At 40.0% G+C, this 23326-nt stretch overlaps 1 protein-coding gene and 1 long non-coding RNA gene across 4 annotated transcripts in view; one reads left to right on the forward strand and one right to left on the reverse strand.

Moving 5' to 3' along the window:
- Positions 1 to 23326, forward strand: part of VCL (vinculin) — a 104978-nt gene that overhangs the window by 77194 nt on the left and 4458 nt on the right. For 2 of the 3 annotated variants that reach the window (XM_043551790.1, XM_043551791.1), the window contains 12 exons: positions 697 to 872; positions 1900 to 2090; positions 5215 to 5414; positions 6065 to 6193; positions 7469 to 7618; positions 8335 to 8443; positions 9479 to 9781; positions 10416 to 10543; positions 11928 to 12113; positions 16680 to 16892; positions 19706 to 19909; positions 20883 to 20987. In XM_043551790.1, coding sequence (XP_043407725.1) covers positions 697 to 872; positions 1900 to 2090; positions 5215 to 5414; positions 6065 to 6193; positions 7469 to 7618; positions 8335 to 8443; positions 9479 to 9781; positions 10416 to 10543; positions 11928 to 12113; positions 16680 to 16892; positions 19706 to 19909; positions 20883 to 20987 — 2094 coding nt within the window. The remainder of the gene's footprint in view (positions 1 to 696; positions 873 to 1899; positions 2091 to 5214; positions 5415 to 6064; positions 6194 to 7468; positions 7619 to 8334; positions 8444 to 9478; positions 9782 to 10415; positions 10544 to 11927; positions 12114 to 16679; positions 16893 to 19705; positions 19910 to 20882; positions 20988 to 23326) is intronic. The other variant, XM_037905760.2, reaches the window with a different exon arrangement.
- Positions 202 to 23326, reverse strand: LOC119566867. Its single transcript, XR_005226318.2, has 2 exons — positions 19947 to 23326; positions 202 to 3510 (listed from the first exon to the last, which is right to left on the reverse strand). It is a non-coding gene; the product is annotated as an uncharacterized LOC119566867 (long non-coding RNA).

Raw genomic sequence — 23326 nt, forward strand, 5'->3', positions numbered from 1 at the left:
CACAGATGTAAACTGATACATTTCTGAAAATAGAGCGGGAGGTACAGTCTAATTTTGGCCGTAACATTTTTGTTAAAGAATTATGGAGCCAATACTGTGAAAGTTTCACAATGTTGAACTCCCTGGGGCTCTCTGTGGGAAGTACAAATGCAGATTGAGTGCTGCTATGTTTTATGCAAATGGTATAAAACAGTACATTGCTTGACCAAGAGGGTAGTTTATTCAGCTCTATAATGGAGGAAGGATATGTAGCATCTTCTTCATAACAGGAAAACTTCATCTTCAATTATTAGGTCATGCACTCCATTAATTCAGTGTTAAAAAAAGAACTATTATCCAACATCCTATTGTACAACATTTTTAGAAAGATTCCTAAAAAGAACTCTACATTGTCAAATAAATAAAGAAATAAATTCGGACTTGTGGGAAACATAGGTATAAAATAATTGTGAATACTTAAACAGCATCTAGTTAAAGTGAACTTGTGAAAACAGTATATGTAAGTGGGACTTGACAATGGTAGCTAAGATGTACATAACTTAGTATGGCTTGCCTCATATAACAAAACACCTAGTAGCCATTAGAATATCAGGGTATGTTATCAATATGAGAATCTTTTGTGAAATGCCTGTGTTCAAAAGATTTTATATAAGTAGGTGACTTAATCTTAATTTGTACCTATTCCTTTATATGAAGAACTGGCTCGCAGACCCTAATGGGGGAAGTGAAGGGGAAGAACAAATTCGGGGAATTATGGCCGAAGCCAGGAAAATTGCAGAACTGTGTGAGGACCCCAAAGACAGAGATGACATTCTGCGTTCCCTGGGAGAAATCTCTGCTCTGACAGCTAAACTGTCAGATCTACGAAGACAGTATGTATCTATACTGCGCACATTGTGGTATCCGAGCATCTTGCAGTTGCAGTTTGAGTGCATGAATTCGATGGATCAGGAAATTCAAAGTAGTTACACAGAGAAATTTGCATCCTGAAAGTGTCGTTAGCTGTTCTGTTGAGAATGGATGTCTCATACTGTGGGTTTTCCTCCTGCATGGTGCAAAACATTTTCATGGGACAGAGAATATCATAGTCTTCACACTTCAGATTCACAAGTAGCTTGTAGCAAGGGATTCCTTCCTGTCCCGTACTCTACTACAGAAGATCAGATGGCATGAGGTCCCCCTATAAGAAGATATCTATCTCTGCTATAAAAATTCTCCGCTGGCAAGGTGTAGATAGAAACTGGCCTCTTTGCACCACCGAAGCAGTAGAAAGGAGCTGCAGAATAACACAGAATTTTGCCCACAGTCTGTAATACTAACTAAGGTGCACTTATGCATTTACTTATACAGTTGCCTTCCCAAATGATAACTCTGGTCCTTTAAGAAAGTTACTAAACTATCAGATGATCTTTCAAGCACTTGGATCATTAATCGTTATGCCTATGTTCTAAATCAGATAAAGCTTAGAAAAGCATAGCATTAAAATGGTCCCACAAGGATCTGTCAGCTTTAGTTCAATACTTAGCTAAAGAAAGTGTTTCAATATCAGATCTGAAAAGAAGGTGCAGGGTGGAAGAGGAAGGTTACACTTATGTGGGTGTCAACAGTGGTCTTTAATATTAAATCTGCCACTTTTTCCATTTGTAGTTAGTGCTTTTAACATAAGGTTTTCTTCAGATTTTGCTACCCTACAGTCTGTACATTGGTGTCTTTCTAACCCCGTAAATAAAGTCCTGTATAAGTCATTATTCTTAATTTCTGTTTTTGTACATAATGAACATAGTTATAGTGAACTGATTCATGAGAGTATTACAGTTAAATCTGTTTTCAGAAATATATAATGTTTTGTATTGATTTCAGTTGAGCGTGTGACTGCAACTATCTTTTTTGGATTTTCAGTGGGAAAGGAGACTCTCCAGAGGCCCGGGTACTGGCTAAGCAAGTAGCTACATCACTGCAGAATTTACAGTCTAAAACGAACAGGGCAGTAGCAAACACCAGGCCAGTTAAGGCAGCTGTTCATTTGGAGGGCAAGATTGAGCAAGCTCAAAGGTGGATTGACAATCCGACAGTTGATGACCGTGGAGTAGGTGAGCTGTTTGCTGAATAACTGTTTGGCTTCATAATAAATTGGAACAATAAAACTGCATCTCCTGAGATTTTGTTTAGCACATCTGAGACGTTTGGTTTATGTAGAGGTGCACAGTTTATAGCCTGTGGCTCATAGCAGCATTCTGTGCTGCTTCTGCTGGTGAAGTGTGGTGATGGATTCTCCACTTATGAATTTAAGCAGAGGAAAATGAGCATCATATTAAAGATGGGAGAACTTGCAATGTAGAAAGGGCACAAAGGCTAAGAAAACTTTGAGGACCTTTCCAAGGTGATCGTCAGATCAGTTGGATTTGTGAATTTAACATGCGTTCACTATCCTAAATAAAAATTGGTATAAAATCACTGTGTTCACAAAAAACTTGATAAGTCAACAAGTGGTACCATACATGCCTTTGAAGTTACTTTCTAATATCCATACATGTAAGTAGGAACAAATTAAAATGCAATATTTTTTACACTGCTTTGTATTGTTTGTAATTCAAGTACAATGCCTAATATACCCAGTTGTATATTGGCTGGCAAATTAGGAAATTAACTCCCATGTAAATAGAAAGTAGATGTTACATTCTGTAAGGGTTTTTCGTAAAGATATGGCTTCACCTCATACAGTTTCTGCACAATCTTATGGAACAGCAATATTGTTTTGTTACCAGCAAGCAATGGAAAAAGTGATCAAATAGTCATGGTATGTCACTTGCAGGCATATAGTAACGATGCAGGAGTTGCTTTATTGTTAATAATTGGAAGTGGTGGGAAGATTAATTAAATCTTTTTTACGAAGACAAATGCTGCATCCCCACCCCCTCACATTTGTGGTGTTTTTCTTGTTTTCTGACCAGCTTTCTAGCTGGCAGCGTGGCTTTTATCCAAAAAATAGTTTCAATAAAGTTTTCTTTGAAATCTTCATTTTACAATCTCATTCATCATAGTAGCGAGGTGCAGACAGCAGAGCTGTGAAAGCTACGAGGAATCCCAACCTGACCCAGGTGTAGTGCAGTTGTAGACCTTCAGTGCCTGCCTTCACCTTTCGGTGCGGTCAGGATTACGTCTGTTGGTGTGTGAACAACCTGATTTTTAGATCACTGGTAGGGTTTGCAAGGCTGGCAGTTAAAGAGACCTTTTTATTTTTGAACTTTGCCAATTTTCTCTATAAGTTGACAATAAATGTGGAACTGTACCATGCAATTTTAGCCATTTTCTGATGCAGGAACTGTACAACAAAGTGTGATAAGACTCCCCAGGCCTTTTGGAAGCTGTGAAAGAGTGTCCCAGGAGGTCTGGTTGCCTTGGTGGGAGCTTCTCCAATTTCAAACTGCCCCAGAATCCACTGCATCCTACATCAGCATTCAGCTCCTGGAAGCATGAAATATAAACAGATACGATTGTTCACTCTTTCCCCTTCAAAAGAAAAATAAGCAAAAGTTTAGATGCGAAAAAGATTTATAATTGCATAGTTACATTTGAGATTTTACATGCAAATTATGTAATTTCCATAGGAATTGGAACTCTCCTGCATTGGAAATATGTTAAGGCTTTAGTCAATAGGTACAATAATATATAATGCCAAAAATGTGTGAAGAGCCAGAATAAGTAGTTGTGGGAGCCTTAACTTTGGAATTTAAGTGTTTAAAAATTTGTTGTAATGTTGCATTAATGTGTGTTGTTTTTGACTTTTATTTTATTATGGCTGTTAGTAAGATTCCTCTATGAAGGATTCATTGAGAACACAGTGCTCTGTTAGATCTCTACAGTACTATTGAAAGAATTTGGCCTGGTAAATTTAGTCTTATGAAAATATTTCTGAGCTGTTCTCTGAACAGGGAGTTTGACCATGTCACAAATAACTTTGCATGTTTACACTTCTCCCATTGTAAAGTCTGGCCCTATAGTATGGATTGATTGAAGTTCTGAACCATAAAACATATGTTGTTTTATAATGGTGTGGGTCATTTTGCTGGCATCTCCTGCTGTTTGCTTTGTAAACAGCTTCATTATAATCTGCCTCTACTGAGCGATAAATGGATTGAAATCTTTAATTCTCACTGCCAGATTAAAAATTGAGCAGGATAGGGTGAAATATACCAAATGAATGTCTTCATCACCTGCTCCTTGCTTACTCGAAAACAACAACTTGAATAGATATTACTGGATTCCAACAAGACTCTACTTGGCTAAACTAAGAGATGTCACAAAATGTTGCATCTCGTATATTCTGGGGCTGTGATACAATTATTCTCATCTCTCTGTAACCAAATCTGTAAACTTATCTCCTGAGCTCTAAACTTCTCTGTTGCAGAGTCAGCCAAATTTGTGTGTGTTAGACTTAAGTGAAGACAGCCATACTTCATGTATCTTTAAGACTTAAATGTAATAACTCCTATTTAATAGAACTCTGCTGTGCTATTAGAAAAACAAAGAGCACCAGTCTCTAAACAAATGAACACCACAGATTGTCAAGACTAAATATGGAGATGATTTGCAAGAAAAAAATGGTTGTCATCCCTCTCTCCCTGCCTCCACCCCAACCCTTGGAAACTTAAGTCTCACATCACAGCTGATAAATCTCTCCTATCTATGATGTCTGAAGAAAAAGAGGATATGATGCACATCACTACTCTGTTTTCTACCCCTTTTATTTTTTGTCTCTTCCTCCATGTTGCCTTTGCTTGGTTTAGTTATTGCACCTAGACTTTATTTCCCTAAAATAATTTTGGGGGGGTGGAGGGCAATTTACAGTAATCAGAATCGGTGAGTATTGTTAAGGTGGTATCAAGTTCATGGTGATTAGGTCAGTGGGAACACAATTAAGTAATAATCTGTTCTTGCCAACCCACCCTAGTTAAGGATGGTGAGGCTCGGGCCAAGCATCAGCATATTGCACAAAAGGAGAGTTTGAAGAGACTTTAACTCTCCATTGGGTTTGAAATGCGGTTGAGTGCAAATCTCGTTCTTCAAATACAGCTGAATAACCAGAAGGTTAAGTTTTGAACCAAAAAATAAAATTTGTCCTTAATTGCTACTCACTTGACAGTACAACTGAGTTACTCCCTCTACCTGTGGGGTCTGTGAATTACTGAAGTACTGTACTTCTTTCAATTGTAGGCCAGGCTGCAATCCGGGGACTGGTCGCTGAAGGTCGTCGTTTAGCCAATGTCATGATAGGACCTTATCGTCAAGACCTCCTTGCCAAATGTGATCGTGTAGAACAGCTGGCTGCCCAGCTAGCTGATCTGGCAGCAAGAGGAGAAGGAGAGTCACCTCAGGCTAGGGCGATTGCCACTCAGCTCCAGGATTCTTTGAAGGTAAAACTTCATTATAGGTAGAACGGTCACCATTTTGTAGCAGTTTAAGAGCTGAGGAAGCCTCTGCTCATGCTGGTGGGGTGGGTACATAAATACTAAATTCAGTATGAAGTAGCATAGGAAAACTTACAGTGAATACTTGACTGTGGAAGCAGCTTTCACTGGAAGTATAGAGAGCTCCATGCTTCAGTGAGACTTAAAGCACTTGGTTTCATACTTTAGGGACCAAATCTTGGTGTGCTGTAGGAAAGACAGACTAATTTAAAGAGTCTATTCTATCTGCAGTTCCTGATGATCAGCAGCATGGGTTTTGTACATGGAAAGAGATGCTCAGAAAATTGGCCAAGTATTTAAAGTTTTCTTTTTCACTTACCAAAGATACCACATCAGCAGCTACTTATCTGAGGACCATCTAGGGTCTCACACTATGTTGTTCATTCCCTCAATGGTAATTTGGTCTATAATCACTAGTAGCCAAAGGGTTAACATTACAGACAACTTTAAGAAGCAGTATTTAAAAATACTTGGTAAAGGATATTTCTGTTGGTTGCCATTTTGTGTGGTCCCATGAAGTTTGTTTTTGCAAGAATGCTGTTTCTGGGATTTGAAGGTCCTACAAAATCTTATGATTTTCATGCTATGTTTTTCAGGATCTGAAAACAAGGATGCAAGAAGCTATGACCCAGGAGGTTTCTGATATTTTTAGTGACACTACAACCCCAATTAAACTATTGGCAGTGGCAGCCACTGCACCTCCTGATGCACCCAATAGGGATGAGGTAAGTGTGGTAGGAACAACCAATATTTTCTTACGTTCAGCTTCTAATACTTAACTACACAGTTTTACAAGACAAGATTTTTGCCCTTAGTCTTCTGATCCATAATTGCTAATAAAGAATGGATGAGCAGTAGTCTGAACTACTGGGAGTTGAAGGTTATGTCATGATTCACTGGAAAAGTTAGTCCCTAAACATTCAGTAAATCTTAGGATCTTACCAAGGATCTTCTGTCATGATGCTGTTGACATTCTTAAGCTACTTGTATGACAGATGGGTACTTAAACTAGTTAATCCTTTTTATATCTTTATATGTAATAGATGCTGATCATGTTCATCTAAGGACACATTAATCAATGTGTTAGACCTAATTTTTTTCACTATGAAACTCACGTTCTGTGCTTCTGATCACTGGCTTTATGCAAAATGTACTAAGTGCTGTACTTGGAAGTTGTATTTGGCCAGCTGGTTGGCACAGGGCCAGAACGATTCCAGATGCCTGAGAATTTGGCTTTGCGGGATAGATTTAAAAAAAAAATTTTTTTTTAAAGACTAGAGCACATATTCAGAAAATAAGTGTATAAAACAAAGTGTGTGTGTGTGTGGAGAGACAGACATTTTTCTATTTAGAATGTTTTAGTTTCTAGAATAAATATCCACTTTATTATAACCTTCCATGGAAAATTCTTTTCTGTTTTATTTCTTACCTTTTAAATTAGATATATTAAAGCCTTTTAGGAAAAATCTGTGAAACTTAATGAATTTAGAAATAATTATATCAAGCATGACAGTCATAACCTTTGGCATGTGCTGCATTCTTCCCATCAATGAAACCTAGTTTTTGGTAGACAAATTAATTCCTAGGGAGCTATGGGTTCAAAGCTGACAAAATGCCTTTTATTATGCAGTGTGAGGAATTCCTGACTAGTTCTACTACAGAATAATGTAAGAAATACCATTCATCAGTGGAAGTGTGATAACACACCTTGGCAACAAGCTGTACAGGATGGATTAGCAGTTTAAAATATCTGTTAATTTGATTAGAAAAACTTGGAAATAACATAAGAATTACAAAGTAAAACATTGTCCCAAGATACTACTTGGTAAAAGCACCTGACTAGCAAATAGGAAATCTTGGGTTCAAATCCTCCCAGTGTCTGAAGTAAATCTATTTGTAGGTCAGACAGCATGGTGCAGAGTGTGGTATTACACTTTGAATAGAAAAGAAAGCATCTCTTTGAGAAGGTAATAATGCACTTTTCCCCCACTCTCTTACAGGTGTTCGATGAAAGGGCAGCAAACTTTGAAAACCATGCTGCTAGACTTGGAGCAACAGCAGAAAAAGCAGCTGCTGTTGGAACTGCTAATAAAACCACAGTGGAAGGCATTCAGGCAGCTGTGAAATCAGCAAGAGAACTCACGCCGCAGGTCTCTTTACTCATCTCATAATTATAATAAATTAGTTGGCATTGTTAATCTCCAAAGGAATTTTCTGTATGATCCCAGTCACCAAAGCATGATGTGGGTGATCTTACCGTTAGCATTTGTGTTAAGATGTAACTAACATGAAGAACCCTGTGCGTATTTGTGTTGTGATGTCCACTTCAAGGTGGAACAATAAAAATGAGGATGTGTTTAGCTATTACACACAACAAGGCTGAATAGATGATGGAGACAGTCTCATGCTCTCCAACTTTTGGGCAGTAATTTCGATGAATGTTCCTCCTAACAAAAATGATTTTTAACAAAACATATGAGTAGAAAATAATGTATTTTTCTTTTAAATGATTTTCTAACTTCACGTAAAAGCATAATTTTGTACAGTCATATAGATCTATGTTTGATATATACTGCTCATTTGCTTTAGCTCCTTTGAGCAAAATTTTATCATGAAAGTGGACCTTTTTGTGTGACACATGAATTGCATTTTGAGATACCTGGTGTCTAAGGGCAATTTTAAATCCTTTTCACACAGTGGAATTCTTTGTGCAGCTGAAGGCTTTTCATAGTGGAACTAAAATTGACATATGAATATTAAAAGTAAAACTGGAAAACTAGTTGTATTAAAAATAGTGTAGTTTCATGACAATGTATAGTATCCCTGTGTAACAATATTTTTGTATTAAATATTTTACATTTGGCAGGTAATATCAGCTGCTCGTATCCTCTTAAGAAACCCTGGAAATCAAGCTGCTTATGAACATTTTGAGACCATGAAAAACCAATGGATTGATAATGTAGAAAAAATGACAGGTAAAGAATTCTTGTTGAAAGCTTTGTTACTCATTGCTCATTATGGGTATTTTTTCTCCTGTTAAGGTGGATGAAATGTGCACAATATAATGGCTGCACAACTTTTTGTGTCTGAAAGAAATAGCAGGCCTACAGTTTGACCCAGGAAAACACCTATGTTGCATAGTACTAACAATACTGGTTTCTTCCTTTTATATAGGTGCTAAATTAAACCCACCCATTGTTCGCTAGTTTAGGGGTCCTCAAACTTTATTGCACTGCGACCCCCTTCTGACAACAAAAATTACTACAGGACCCCAGGAATGGGGACCGAAGCCTGAGCCCGCCCCACCCAAGCCCCTCCACCCCAGGGGGAGCCACTGCCCCAGGCTGGGGGGCCCAAGGGCTTGGGCTTTGGCCCTGGGCCCCAGCAAGTCTAAGCCAGCCCTGGCGACCCCATTAAAATGGAGTTGCGACACACTTTAGGCTCCCGACCCACAGTTTGAGAACCGCTGCTCTAGTTCAGACTTGCAAAGGCCTTTCTAATGCACTTTCAGCATGGTATTTCTACACTGGGATATCTTGTCAATCAAAACAAATTTCTTCTAAAAGTCATCCTTTCTGATGTGACTTGTCTTGCTGCCACAGAGCAGCAGATTACTGTTGAGCTCTGTTCCACTGTGCATGTTGCTGCTGGCATGCTGTGGATGAGGGCAGGCATGAGTGGATTGTGGATTGTATGCTGTTCATGCAATAACATTTCTAGATAATGGTATTTCTTGTTCCTTCTTTCAAGGTGACGTATGACAATCATTGGGAAAATTTGTTTTAAGTTGTTACAACGAACAAATGATGAATATAATGCTGTATCTTTGCGCTACTGTATGTAACTTTCTCTGGCACACTTTTCTCTAACAATCTAAACTCTGTATCTAAGGAGCCAAACATCCAGGAGAGTAAATACTTCCAAATGTGAACAACCTCCAGAGCCCTAAATACCCATTTCCCTTTCCATACATGGAAGTGGAATGTTAACATGTTCAATTTTTATCCTAGGGTTGGTAGATGAAGCAATTGATACCAAGTCTCTGTTGGACGCATCAGAAGAAGCTATTAAGAAAGACCTAGATAAATGTAAAGTTGCAATGGCCAATATCCAACCTCAGATGCTTGTAGCTGGTGCCACCAGCATTGCTCGGCGAGCAAACCGAATCTTGTTGGTGGCAAAGAAGGAAGTTGAAAATTCAGAGGATCCCAAATTCCGTGAAGCTGTTAAGGCAGCCTCTGACGACCTAAGCAAAACTATATCACCAATGGTAATGGATGCTAAAGCTGTGGCAGGAAACATTTCTGATCCTGGTAAGCATAAAGCAAAGAGCTTCTCTCAAACATTTTTTTCCCTTTTTGATGCTTGAAGCTTTTGCACGTTTGAAACTATTAGTTTTTCTCCTTGTCCATATATCATGACCTCAAAAACCCCAGTATCATGCAATCAAGATGCACACTACTTAATGCTTTTATTAAGTTCAGTGGGAAAACCTCCAGTGAGTTAAAGGGAACAGGATCAGCCTGTAGTTTACTACTTTTGTTACCACCTATGAAGAGACTTGTGTCTTGTGATCTTTGTCCCAGGTGAATATCTGAAATGTGCTGGCAAGAGGACACCTGTATTTTTTCTGTAAAATGGCAAGATGTTGTGTATTTGTGCCTGAGTCTACTTTGGCTATTCATAGTGGATTCTTACTCTAGTCATAGCACTAGTTTAAACCCGCTGGCTATTCTACAGTTAACATTCCAAAAATTAAAACTCACTGTACAACATTCTGTCTGTTGTTTAAATACCATTATATTTTGCAACTAAGTGTTGAAGGTACCTAAATTTGAACCAGATATTGTGCAAACTGCAAATACTCCTGAGAGTAGTGCTTTTTCCCCCCCTAAGCATGCAGGGTGACAAGGGCATATTACATTAAGCATTGGATTTTCTGTTCAGGTTTGCAGAAGAGCTTCCTGGATTCTGGATATAGGATTCTGGGAGCTGTGGCAAAAGTCAGAGAAGCCTTCCAGCCTCAAGAACCTGATTTCCCTCCTCCTCCCCCCCCTGACATTGAGCAGCTTCATGTAAGTACAATTCAGTTTCTCAGTAATGGTACATTTGAGTTGCACTGGTACTAATTGGCTTTAAGATTAAACTCGATAAGTTTATGGAGGAGATGGTATGATGGGAAAACATGGTTTTGGTAATTAAATATTCATGGTAAATAGGCCCAATGGCCTGTGATGGGATATTAGATGGGGTGGGATCCGAGTTACCCAGGAAAGAATTTTCTGTAGTATCTGGCTGATAAATCTTGCCCATATGCTCAGGGTTTAGCTGATCACCATATTTGGGGTCGGGAAGGAATTTTCCTCCAGGGCAGATTGGAAGAGGCCCTGGAGGTTTTTCGCCTTCCTCTGTAGCATGGGGCACGGGTCACTTGCTGGAGGATTCTCTGCTCCTTGAAGTCTTTAAACTACGATTTGAGGACTTCAATAGCACAGATATAGGTGTGAGGTTTTTTGCAGGAGTGGTGGGTGAAATTCTGTGGCCTGCGTTGTGCAGGAGGTCAGACTAGATGATCATAATGGTCCCTTCTGACCTAAATATCTATGAATCTATGATTGCATCCAGTGACAATAAAGCTTTTATCAGAGACACTTCAGTTCAGGTAGAGTCGTGTTGGGATGTACTGGAGTTTTCACTTTAAATAGTTTTGGTGGTCCTTTTTTAGAAGCTAGCATAATTACTTAATTACTTAACTTAAGATTGAAGCACTTCATCAAAGAGCCTGATACAAAGACCAATGGAAGACTTTCATTAACTTCAGTGGACTTTGCATGAGGTGCAAACATCACGGAACTCTTCTTGAAGCAGATAGAGGGAGAGAGGCAACCTTTGAGACAGCTAGACTCCAGTCCATTGTTTGCTTTATAGATCCATGTTTCTTAAGTGACAGGACTTTCAAACAGGAAATACAGAAGTTAACTGCATCTTCTAAAGAGAATGTCTTTCAGCGCAATGGTTGTAATTTTTGTCTTAGCAAATAAAATGATTAGAAATATCACCTCACTCTTATATGCTTTGTCTCATGTAGTGAGGAGTGGGGAAGCCTCAAATTCTACCCACTAGTTCATACTAGTTATGATCTCCCATACTTTCGCCTGTGATATGGGTTAGTTTAATGTAGAGGAGAAGTATTGATTTTGACCAAATGGAAAATATTTGTTTTATTCTTTAAATAAAAATGTTAGTTGTATTTAGCTGGTCAGCACCACAAACTTAGTGGGCCAGCCTTCAGTGTGCAAAGTTGTAAACTACTGTGAACGTATTTTTCTTGTGATGGAGAGTCCTTTAAATGTCAGACAGCATGAGCTCCTCATTGTCCTACAGATGCCTAACAACCTGGTACCATGTTTTGTGCCAGTATATTTTCAAGCATACTGAATATATTCCTTTCTTGCTCAGCTGACTGATGAACTTGCACCTCCAAAACCACCCCTTCCAGAGGGTGAAGTTCCACCACCCAGACCACCTCCTCCTGAAGAGAAAGATGAAGAGTTCCCAGAGCAGAAAGCGGGAGAGGTGATTAATCAGCCCATGATGATGGCTGCTAGGCAGCTACATGATGAAGCCCGAAAATGGTCTAGCAAGGTAAGTGAAGTGTATAAAAGGGCTTGTTTCTATTGACTCTAACAACTAATGTAAGAAAGGTGTTTATCTCTGGAAATTAGAAATAACAGTCAAAGATCTAGGACTGAAAGAAATCAGAGTCATTGTCCAGGACCAATCATGAGCTTGACTGTCCAAAGTCAGCTGTTGCCATTCCTTTCATTTCCTGGGATAAAATGAAGCATTATAGTTGGGACTCTGTGTATACCATGATTAAACAGCTGGATATTTGTCACAGCATTATGTTGAAGATTACAGGCTTTCATTTTTCCAACCTTTATGGCTGTGAAAAAATTGTATACTTCTCAGACTAGGAGTCAATGCAACGATGTGTGTAAATCCCTAAAAAATGGCTCTGTGAGACATGATGTGCTCCATATGCCTCCATGGGGTGTAAATTTTGAAAACTAATGATGCAGATTTCAGTGGCAGTATTGTTAAATGCTAGTGAACTAGTTAACACTCCAAATTAATGTGCTTATCCCACAAACCCAGACAGTCTTCCATAGCGTCTCAGATACTGAAACCACCTCCTATTTTCCCCTACAGCTGCAAAACCTCCTCCTTTCTCCTGACCCCCTTTTATAATAGAATTTATACATTTGTACTGCTAAGCCCCGCTCTACACCTAAAACTTAGGTCAACCTAACTACATTGCTCAGGGCTGTGAAAAATTTTGCACCCTGCGTGATGTAGTTAGGTCAACCTAACTCCCGCTGTACATACAGCTAGTTCGATGGAAGAATTCTTCCATTGGCCTACCTACTTCCTCTTGAGAGGATAGATTTACTACAGCAATTGGGATAAACACACTGAAGCAACAGAAGGGAAGTGTCTACATTACAGCGGTGTAGCTGCAGCTGCACTTCTGTAGACATACCCTAAGTTCTGGAGTGCGCTGAAAATGTAAATGTTAGGGGCAGAATAAAATAGATGGAATTTAATATCACATGAAACAAAGGGTACAATTATAATTAGTTTTTTTTTAAATTAAATATGAAAATGCAGTTGGAAGATGCCACAGAATCTCCTCACTGCTATAATGTGGCTGCAGAATGCAAGAGTATTGCCACAGAATTAGGCCAAGCTTGTTGTGAAGTAGACCGGCTCTTGATTATAGCATCCCTGAATTAGTGAAGCCACTCTGTTTGAATGTTTATACCCATCCACTGGATATCTATTCTTGAATCATTGCCGCTGGAGAAATTAGAAGCTTTTTACCTTCAAAACATCAAATAGCAGAACAGCTGTCTCAAGGTCATTCTTATGTGGAGAGCTACTATACTGCACCTTACATTCTGTGTAAGTATGGATTTGCCTTCCATGCTCACTTTGTGTTTGTGGTCATCAAAGCTGGTTAGTGTGTCACAGAACCATGGATATTTTTTCCCCGTTTAAGGTAGGAAACTGACAGCTATGTTAAAACTACTATAAGTAGTTCTGGTGGACATCACAGAAACCAACCAGTCAGGCTAGATTGGGTGACTGTAGGTAGCTCATTCATTGAACTCTTCTCCTCCTGAGCCATCTGTTTCTAGAAGATGTATCATTTTTATTTAAAAAAACCTCTACCCCTTTGAGCTGTGTGTTCTAGGAAGGTACTATTTGTTAAGACACCTTATTATTAAAAGCCATTGTATGACTTCGGGGTCGAAGATCATTCAATTTAAAGGGTTAAAATTAGCACTGAATTGGGAGATTAATGCTCGGCGCATTAGAATTCCATACGTAGGAGAAGTGAAACTTGCAGCACTTGTGAGCTGGGTTGTGTTAATTCTGGGGAGAGCTTTTCTACAATAGCTGTATAAATGTACTGTGTGGAAATTATTTTAAAGTTTGTAAGGTTTATGGTCAAAGTGACAGTATAAAAATGGGACCACCTCACTCCTTTTTATTCAGTCACGCTTACACATACTGACAAAAATACGTCTTTCCTCCTCTTAGCTATATTGACAGGTGCTTTGAGAATCTGGAGTCTATTCTGGTTTGTACATCAATGTAATATTTTAGCTATGTTACAATTATAGAGACAAATTCTGCCCTTGTTTGCAGCTGTACAAAGCCCATTCTAGGCAGGAGGTGTGGGCTTCCACAGGTGTAACTTGTAGGCCAGAATTTGGTCTGCAAAATTGCCATTGTTTGGGATGATGTGTAAACCAGAAAACAGATCCTGATGAGTTAGGAGCACTGAGTCGGAAAGGCCTCTTTACTTGTAAAATGAGGAAAATTGATCTGGATCATTGATGTAATAAACATGAAACCCTGCAAATCCATTTTGGAGCCACTTTTCCGACTAGAAATGTATTTTACATGAGAAGTTCAGTATATTTTCTGTTGGGTTTATTGTTACCTGTGTGTGTTTATATCCTAAAAGGAGTACTCCTTTATCTTGTTAATCATCTTAAAAGGTAATTTTGAGGAACAATGGGTTATAATTTCCACTTTTCAGAAAGTGCTTTGTGGTTTGGATTTTAAAGCTGACAATCCAATTAAATACAATAAGTACTCAAATATTTGTTTACCATATGTAGTTTATATGTTAAGTAATATGCCTACTAAAATATTTACCTACCAGAGCAAAACACCAGTACAACTTAAAAAAATAACAAAATGTACAACTTCTCCTGTATTTAGCATGAGCCTCAACTCTGGGGTCTCTGGATTATAAAACAATATTTTCAGAACCTTTCAAGAAAAGTGATTCAAACCAACAAAACCAGGAAATTGAAGTCTAACCTTTCATCCTTCGTTCATGCTTTTAAAGTTGCACCAGCTGCAAAGCAAGCTGGTCCCATGAGTACAACTGCAGGAAATTGCAATGTCCCATGGTGTGCATCCCCTGCCCCTGCTCTTCCCTGCAGATCATGGATACCATCTTGGATTTAATCTGGGTTCAGTTTTAAAATGCTTTCTTTTGAGCAGTAATGATCCTCAGAGAAGCTATTTAAAAGATGAGTCTTTAACTTTCCACTGCAGCCACAGGAGGTGGCCTTCTCTTATGAAGAAAATCTAGCATGGCAGGCACTGAGTGTGATGTGTGGGACTTGACAGATCATGAGACACAAGATCCAGCTCATCCCATCCTGCTGGACTTCAGGCTGAGGCAGGCTCTCAGTGCACAAAGCCAATATTTCATTTTTGTGTTTTCCTGGGGTTTTATTGTCACAATCAGATGCTTTTATAACTTTTTGTATGGGTGGGGGAGGGGAAGGAATGCTTAATATCTTTTTAACAGGCTTTTTATTGCTCTGTTTTTATAAGACTCAAAAGTTACCAGTTTAATCTTTTTACAAATGTCATTTTTCACTGGGCAAACCCAGGAATTCTCTCACCTCTGAAATGTCTTATGGAGGGTCCATAAGCCCATGTGGGTCAGGTTTCCCAAATACATAGTTTCTGCCTCTGCATTATCTATATCAGGATAGCTTTGGCATTAGGGTTTGCCAGTTTTATAAAGTCTATCAATCAAAAGGGACTAATATTGTGTAATGTCTGGAAGATGCTCTGCATGACTAAGATTTTTTTTAAGATGAGTCACTTATTGAGTTTAAATTGTAGCTTTTCCCTTTCAGTGTTTTTCTGGTGTAGATTTTGTCCATAAAAGGCCTTGCCTTAAAAACAAGGCTCATTAGAAAATACATACCTTCTTGATAAGGATTGTTTGGCTTGTTTCAGTCTCTTCGTCTGGTATGAAGAATGTGATTAGTAATTTTGTATAATACAATGGTCCTGGAAGTGTTGGCTATGGTAACATGCCATGCAAAATATGCTGTGACATTGTTTTCTTACGTATCTCCTCCCCACACGCTGTACTGTAGCCATTATTTGTAATGGCTTAAATCATCATTTTTTCACACAGAAAAGGTAATAACTGCAACATTATGGCAAAACAGTATAGTTCTCTTCATAATCCCTTTGTACTCTAATCATTCGTATTCACGGTGCTTTGTTTTACTAAGTCCATTTTCAGTCTGTTAGCAAACACTAATAACTTAATTTCCAAGAATGAGCTCCTTTCCCTTTAATCTTTTTTGTTCTCTGTGTTCTCTGGTAGCCCTTCACTTCCAATCCTGCTACTCCTCTGTTGTTAATTCTCTTCTTTACCTCTCTAAGGGAACAGAAAGCAGTATCTGGAATCTATATTACCTCAGCCTATTCTTATCCCATCCAGACATCCTTATGTGAAATCGCATCCACGAAGTTTGTTTTCACCATTACCAAATTATACCACCGTTGTCTTGCCAGAAAATGTTGTTCTGAAATTCTGATTTCCTTGAAATGCATAAGATAAATCATGTGTACTCATCTGAACAATATTTCTTTCCACATCTTTCAAATAACCCTAACTTTTTCTCTCCTTAACTTCTTAGTAATTCTGGTTCACAGGTGAAATGGTTGGCCCCCTTTCTGCTGATCCTTGGATTGCTTTCATTTTCCTTTCATAGACCAAGAGGTTGTTTGATTACTAAACCAGCTCAGCTCTTTTACCAAATCCTGCTTCTAATACTAACTGTCCCTGTTTCTCCAATCTCCCTGCCACCTTCAAAGCCTGATGTGACTGAGGTTAATGAAGCCGCTGAGGCTGATGTAGATGTAGATGAGCAGGAGGATGCAGATGATGTTGAATTCACTCTCCCCTCTGACACTGAAGATGATTACGAGCCTGAGCTGCTGTTAATGCCAACCAGTCAGCCCGTTAACCAGCCCATTCTGGCCGCTGCTCAGTCTCTGCATCGGGAAGCAACCAAGTGGTCTAGTAAGGTACTCCTCAGTTTCCCACTGGCAACCGATCTGTGTGCATCCAGCCATTTGGAATGCTGACACATTTGCATCACTCTTGATACTTGCTGGGCCCCATGAGTCTGAGTGAATAAACTTTTGCCTGCACTTCATTTTAAGGATTGAGAGTGGCTTCACAAGTTTGGTAGGTCTGTAAAGGCCAGATTTCAGCTTGATTTTTGGGTCACTTTTTAGAATAAAAAGGCTTTTTTTCCCTTTGATTGCATCTTCCTATCTTTCTGCGTATGGCAGTATTTAAAAATGTAAAAGACATTTTTCTGATCACCTGTGAAGCCATGGTTGGTTTCTCAATGACTTCCAGATAATAACAGAACCTAAGTCATTCAAGAAGTCATTTAACATGTCTATTGTGCTTTGCCTCTGTCGACGGCTTCAGCTAAAATCCGTATGACAAGGAATGGCTTTGTATGGCAGTGTTATCAAGGAGGACTTTCTGCTGACTTGCACTTGGCTGTACTGCAAATGCTGGCTTGGATGAGAGAACTCCTTTTAAAGAACCTGCACTGAATGCATTAGTTGCTGAGATCAAAACTGTTTATATGGTACCAATGGAGAGCTAAGCTGGAGTTCAGACATTTACAAGTACTCTCTTGTGTCTAAACACAAAAAAGTTTTTGCAAGGCTGGTCACTTACTTCATCGTGGAACCGGCGTGCTTCAAGATATGTAAGGTTGTTGCTCTCCAGTGAGTGTGTGTGTGTCATATGTGGTCAGTCATTCATTTTTAATAGAAAGGGCTTTCAAAAATATTCCTGCCCTAGTGCTAGATAAACAGAGGGTTTCACAAATGATATTGTTGAATATTCCAAGCTCCTTTATCCCTCTTTACGAATGATGGAAAAGTTGCCTGTTCTTCACCGCTTTCTTTAACGGATTGAAAACGGCAGGACCGGGCAGGCTGGTTGAAACTACCGTAAAGAACAGAATTGTCAGACACAGAGATGGACATAATTGGTTGGGAAATAGCCAACATGGTTTTTGACAAGGGAAATCAGGCCTCACCAGTCTACTAGAATTCTTTGAGGGGGTCAACAAGCATACAGATAAAGGAGATCTAGTGGATATAGTGTATTGAGATTTTCAGAAAGCCTTTGACAAGGCCCCTCGCCAAAGGCTCTTAAGCAAAGTAAGCAGTCACGGGATATGAGGGAAGGTTCTCTCATGGATTGGTAACTGGTTAAAAGATAGGAAACAAAGGGTGGGAATACATGGTCAGTTTTCAGAATGGAGAGAGGTAAATAGTGGTGTGCCCCAGGGATCTGTACTGGGCCAGTCCTATTCAACATATTCATGAACGATCTGGAAAAAGGGGTAAACAGTGAGATGGCAAAATTTGCAGATGACACAAAACTACTCAAGATAGTTAAGTCCCAGGCAGACTGTGAAGAGCTACAAAGGATCTCACAAAACTGGGCAACAAACTGGCAGATGAAATTTAATGTTGATAAATACAAAGTAGTGCACATTGGAAAACATAATCCTAACTATACATTTACAGTGATGGGGTCTAAATTAGCTGTTACCACTCAAGAAAGAGATCTTGGAGTCATTGTGGATAGTTCTCTGAAATCATCCACTCAATGTGCAGCGCAGTCAAAAAAGCAAACAGAATGTTGGGACTCATCAAGAAAGGGATAGATAATAAGACAGAAAATACCCTATTGCCTCTGCATAAATCCATGGTACGCCCACACCTTGAATACTGCATGCAGATGTGGTTGTCCCATCTCAAAAAAGATATATTGGAATTGGAAAAGGTTCAGAAAAGGGCAACAAAAATGATTAGGGGTATGGAACGGCTTCCGTATGAGGAGAGATTAATAAGACTGGGACTTTTCAGCTTGGAAAAGAGGCGACTAAAGGGGGATATGATAGAGGTCTATAAAATCATGAGTGATATAGAGAAAGTAAATAAGGAAGTGTTATTTCCTCCTTCTCATAATACGAGAACAAGGGGCCACCAAATGAAATTAATAGGTAGCAGGTTTAAAACAAACACAAGAGAGTATTTTTTCATGCAACGCATTGTCAATCTCTGGAACTCCTTGCCAGAGGGTGTTGTGAAGGCCAATACTATAACGAGGTTCAAAACGGAACTAGATAGATTCATGGAAGATAGGGCCATCAGTGGCTATTAGCCAGGATGGGCAGGAATGGTGTCCCTAGCCTCTGTTTGCCAGAAGCTGGGATTGGGTGACAGGCCATGGATCACTTGATGATAACCTGTCTGTTCATTCCCTTTGGGGCACCTGCCATTGGCCACTGTCAGAGGACAGGATACTGCGCTTGATGGGCCTTTGGTCTGATCCAGTATGGCCGTTCTTATGTTCTTTTGTTCAGAGAATTGGTACTGTTTGATTTAACTTACTTTTTTTTAATTGGCACTTGTGTTTTCAGTAATGCTGCTTTTATTGGGGAAATCTAGAATGTCTATAACACTTGAACACACTTGTTCTTAAAATCCAGGCAGCAGCCTCGTCACTTCCACTTCCATGGACAAACTAACATTTTGGTCATCATTTTTTTTTTTTTCCAGTTTTGAAACTTTTTCATTGAGTGTTGGAGGGGAAAGTATTTCACAAACATTTGTACAAATCTTCAGTGCTCCTTATGAAGAATCTTTTTCAATAGACTTGAATTGTTCTTCCTTGACTTAATGAAAGGGTTTGCTAGTGAGTGTGGATTACAGTTCAGGTGTAATTATATTACCTTTTTTGTGACTGCTGGCCTAACACTGCCATGTCTAACATTCATTGTTATATTTGTTCCCTGCAGGGTAATGATATAATTGCTGCTGCGAAGCGAATGGCTCTGCTGATGGCAGAGATGTCCCGCCTAGTGAGAGGTGTCAGTGGAAACAAGCGTGCCCTTATTCAGTGTGCCAAGGATATCGCAAAAGCGTCAGATGAAGTGACTCGATTGGCTAAGGAGGTGGCAAAGCAGTGCACCGACAAGCGCATTCGAACAAACCTCTTGCAGGTAATAACCTGGGCTAACTTTAAAATAATGCACATACCACTTTCCTTCCTGAGTCCTGCTCCTTCAGTATGGCTCAAGGCTGGAGACTGAGTTTATTTTTGGATGAGAGTCACCTGTGGATCCCCTTGGCTCCCTATCCCAGCTTTTGTGGATCTTGAGGCCCAAGTATGTGAAATGTTGATTTTCTTCAACTCCCACTTTGTGACTTCAGGTCCTTTTATTCAGATGGGAGAAGACATGTCAGTGTCCTGTAAGAGAGCCTTTGAAAATTCCATGAATGTCAAGAGACCAGTCTAGCAATGTCTATATCACCTTGGCCATCCACATAGTCAGCCTTATCAAGTCATAGGGTATTGGCAATAGCATAAACCAATACATCCCCGAATCCCAGCCTCCATTCCTGATGAAACAGACTCTTGAAGGAATACTGGGCAAAGGAAAAGTGAATTCTGCTTTAGCGAATTGCTAGAATGGTCACCCAAGCTTATCAGGAAGGAATGGGAATTAAATTGCAGTGCCTTAGGTCATGTCTACAAGAACACTTAGGGCACAGCAAATCTAAATCTACTGCGCTCCAGGGTGCTGCGCACTAACTGTCCGGGTGGTTCCTGCTGCTGCTTGCTAAAAGATCCTGTGTGCACTTTGACGTTGTGCTGTTTAAAACCATGGTACATCAACGCGCTCTAGGGAACTTTCAGTGTGCGGCAGCAGGGTCCACATGGTGAGTTAGTGCATAACATGCTGGAGCGCTGGAGATTTCCAACCCAACTTGCCGTGCAGTAAGTGTTCATATAAACATGTCTTCAGTGACATCATGCAAGGTAGTTTACATGTACATTGTATGCTTGTACCTGAGCCATCAGCAAAGAGAAACTGCTGTAGAGTGAAGCAAAATCTTAGTTTTACTTTAAAAATGGGATATCAATTGTTTCGAGTTTAAAAACTAAAATGATGCACCTTCCCGACTTCTTAGGTCTGTGAGCGAATCCCAACCATCAGCACCCAACTCAAAATCCTCTCCACTGTTAAAGCTACCATGTTGGGCAGGACAAACATAAGTGATGAGGAGTCAGAACAGGTAAGAGCTGCATAATTGATTGTAATGTAAACTCCTGCTCGCTCGTTGATGCGGGAGAGGGAGGTCAGGTGTGTGTGTCAGGTCAGGTCAAAGCCTCCTCTTTCAAGAGTAATCATGGGATCATAGGACTGGAAGGGACCTTGATAGGTCATCTAGTCTAGTCCCATGCACTGAGGCAGGACTAAGTATTATCTAGACTCCCACGAGTGCCTCCTGTCGGCTTGGTGAGATGCTGCAATCTTTTCTTCTGGCACCCTACTCAGAGGGGGGAGGGATAGCTCAGTGGTTTGAGCATTGGCCTGCTAAACCCAGGGTTGTGAGTTCAATCCTTGAGGGGGCCATTTAGGGAATCTAGGGCAAAAACTGGGGCTTGGTCCTGCTTTGAGCAGGGGGTTGGACTAGATGACCTCCTGAGGTCCCTTCCAACCCTGATATTCTGTGTCCTATATATAATCAGATGTGTCCCAGATACTGAGAGTTAGTAAATCTGACCCAGTGTCTAGTAAATGTGTTAATTTCAATACACCTTGGTATATATTCTGCAGTTAACAATAGGACATTGCTCTGTCTCATGGAGAAGACTTAATTTGCTTCTAACCTGATATTGCCTCTTGTTTTAAAACAATCCACAGTCCAAAACAAAAAGGTAGAGCTGTTTTTTTTTGGCATAGGAGATTATTCATTAGCACCCTCTGGTGGTTTACAATGAATACAAGTTTAAGAATACTGTAACTAAAGCGGGCAATCATTTAAAACATTTTTAGTTTCAGCTCTCCCTGCTTCTTAACCAGCAACTTCATCTTTGTTTTGTGAAACTTCAACTTCTGCAGCTACCTTCAATGACTCTGGGTATATTTAGTTACATTTTTGGTCTAGAATTCCTGTAGTTCTCTAAAGAAAAGGAGTACTTGTGGCACCTTAGAGACTAACAAATGTATTTGAGCATAAGCTTTTGTTTGGTAGATGGATGTGTTAGGAATAGTGAGCTGTTCAGCTTGTGTTCAGACATTAGCTTTCACTCAGCTTTTCAAAAGGTAGGCCATGAGGAACAGGAGCCAGTGCTGTTCTTCTTTGAGTAGTTTCCCTGTATGTGCTCTTCAGGTGTGCCTGCACCTTTGATCAGAGATTTTTGGTAGTAGTGCCCATTCGGCATGTGCATGCATCCACACACCCTCATGCCCTGCACCGAGGCTATATGGGACTGCACAGGCCAACAGGCCTCAGTTCCTTCTCAACCGCCTTTGGCCAGAGACTATGTCTACTGTGTGCCTGTTTGCCATAGTATTTGATAATTAGTTAGTTACCTTATAGTGTATGTAGTTGTTGGAACAATTCCCTTTTTTCCCCTTTTCCTTTAACTAAAAAAACCCCCCAACATTTTATTGCTAGGTAGACTTAGATAATAGTTAAGAGCTTTTTCCCTTCTAGGGGTCCTCTTTGTTATATTATGCAGGAATGCCAGGCTTGCTGGGATTCAAAAGGTGTCTCTCCTGTGGTGAGGTGATTGCCATCAATGATGGACACTCTGTGTGCGTTTGCTATTTGGGAGGTAGACTCATCGCCAGTAAGTACAAGATCTGTGCTTCCTTCAAGGGGAGATCCACAAAAAATAGGGAAATCAAGTTAAAACTCCCGCAGATGGCGCAAACTTAACAACCAGCTTCAGCTCCAGGAGTGGAGGACCCCTGTGCACACAGACTTCCAGTACCATTAGTGCCCTGTTCACATCAAGATCTCAGTCACTAGAGATCCCTAAAGAGAGTGGCGGCACCGCAGCAACTAGTACATCTAAGGTGCAGAAGTCCTTCATAGAGGTATCCTCAACATCTGCCTCGAAGCAGAAAGTGGTAAGGAGTAAATTTCCAAGAAAGTCTTCATCACCAATGCAGATGACGACTACGGAGACCTCGGGTCCCAATGGAGTTCCATGCAGGCTCTGAGTGATGCTGGTACCACAAAGATGAATAGGAGGCAGTTGTCTAAGACAGACATGGTACTGAATTCAGGTACCCATACCCAGAGTGGCAGAGACACTGGTGAAAAAAGTTCTAAGCCTGTCCCTGAGCAGCACTGAGTACCGGTAGCACGAAAGTCAACAAAGACCGCTCGGCTACCTGTGGTACCAATGGAATCTGAGTCGACTCTCTCCTATGCTAAATGTTTGGTACCAGCTGCATGGGTAAAGAGCCGTCCTCCACAGGTTCTTGCTCAACCCTATCTTTTATACCATCAGTACTACAAGGTCATAGGTACCCTAAAGACCTGCTAGTATCTTGGAAGCCAGTGCCTCGTCTCTTAATGAGCATGGGGGGTTTGTCAGCATCACGACTCTCTCTTGG

The sequence above is a fragment of the Chelonia mydas genome, chromosome 7, assembly GCF_015237465.2.
Source record: "Chelonia mydas isolate rCheMyd1 chromosome 7, rCheMyd1.pri.v2, whole genome shotgun sequence".
NCBI classification, from domain to species: domain Eukaryota; kingdom Metazoa; phylum Chordata; order Testudines; family Cheloniidae; genus Chelonia; species Chelonia mydas.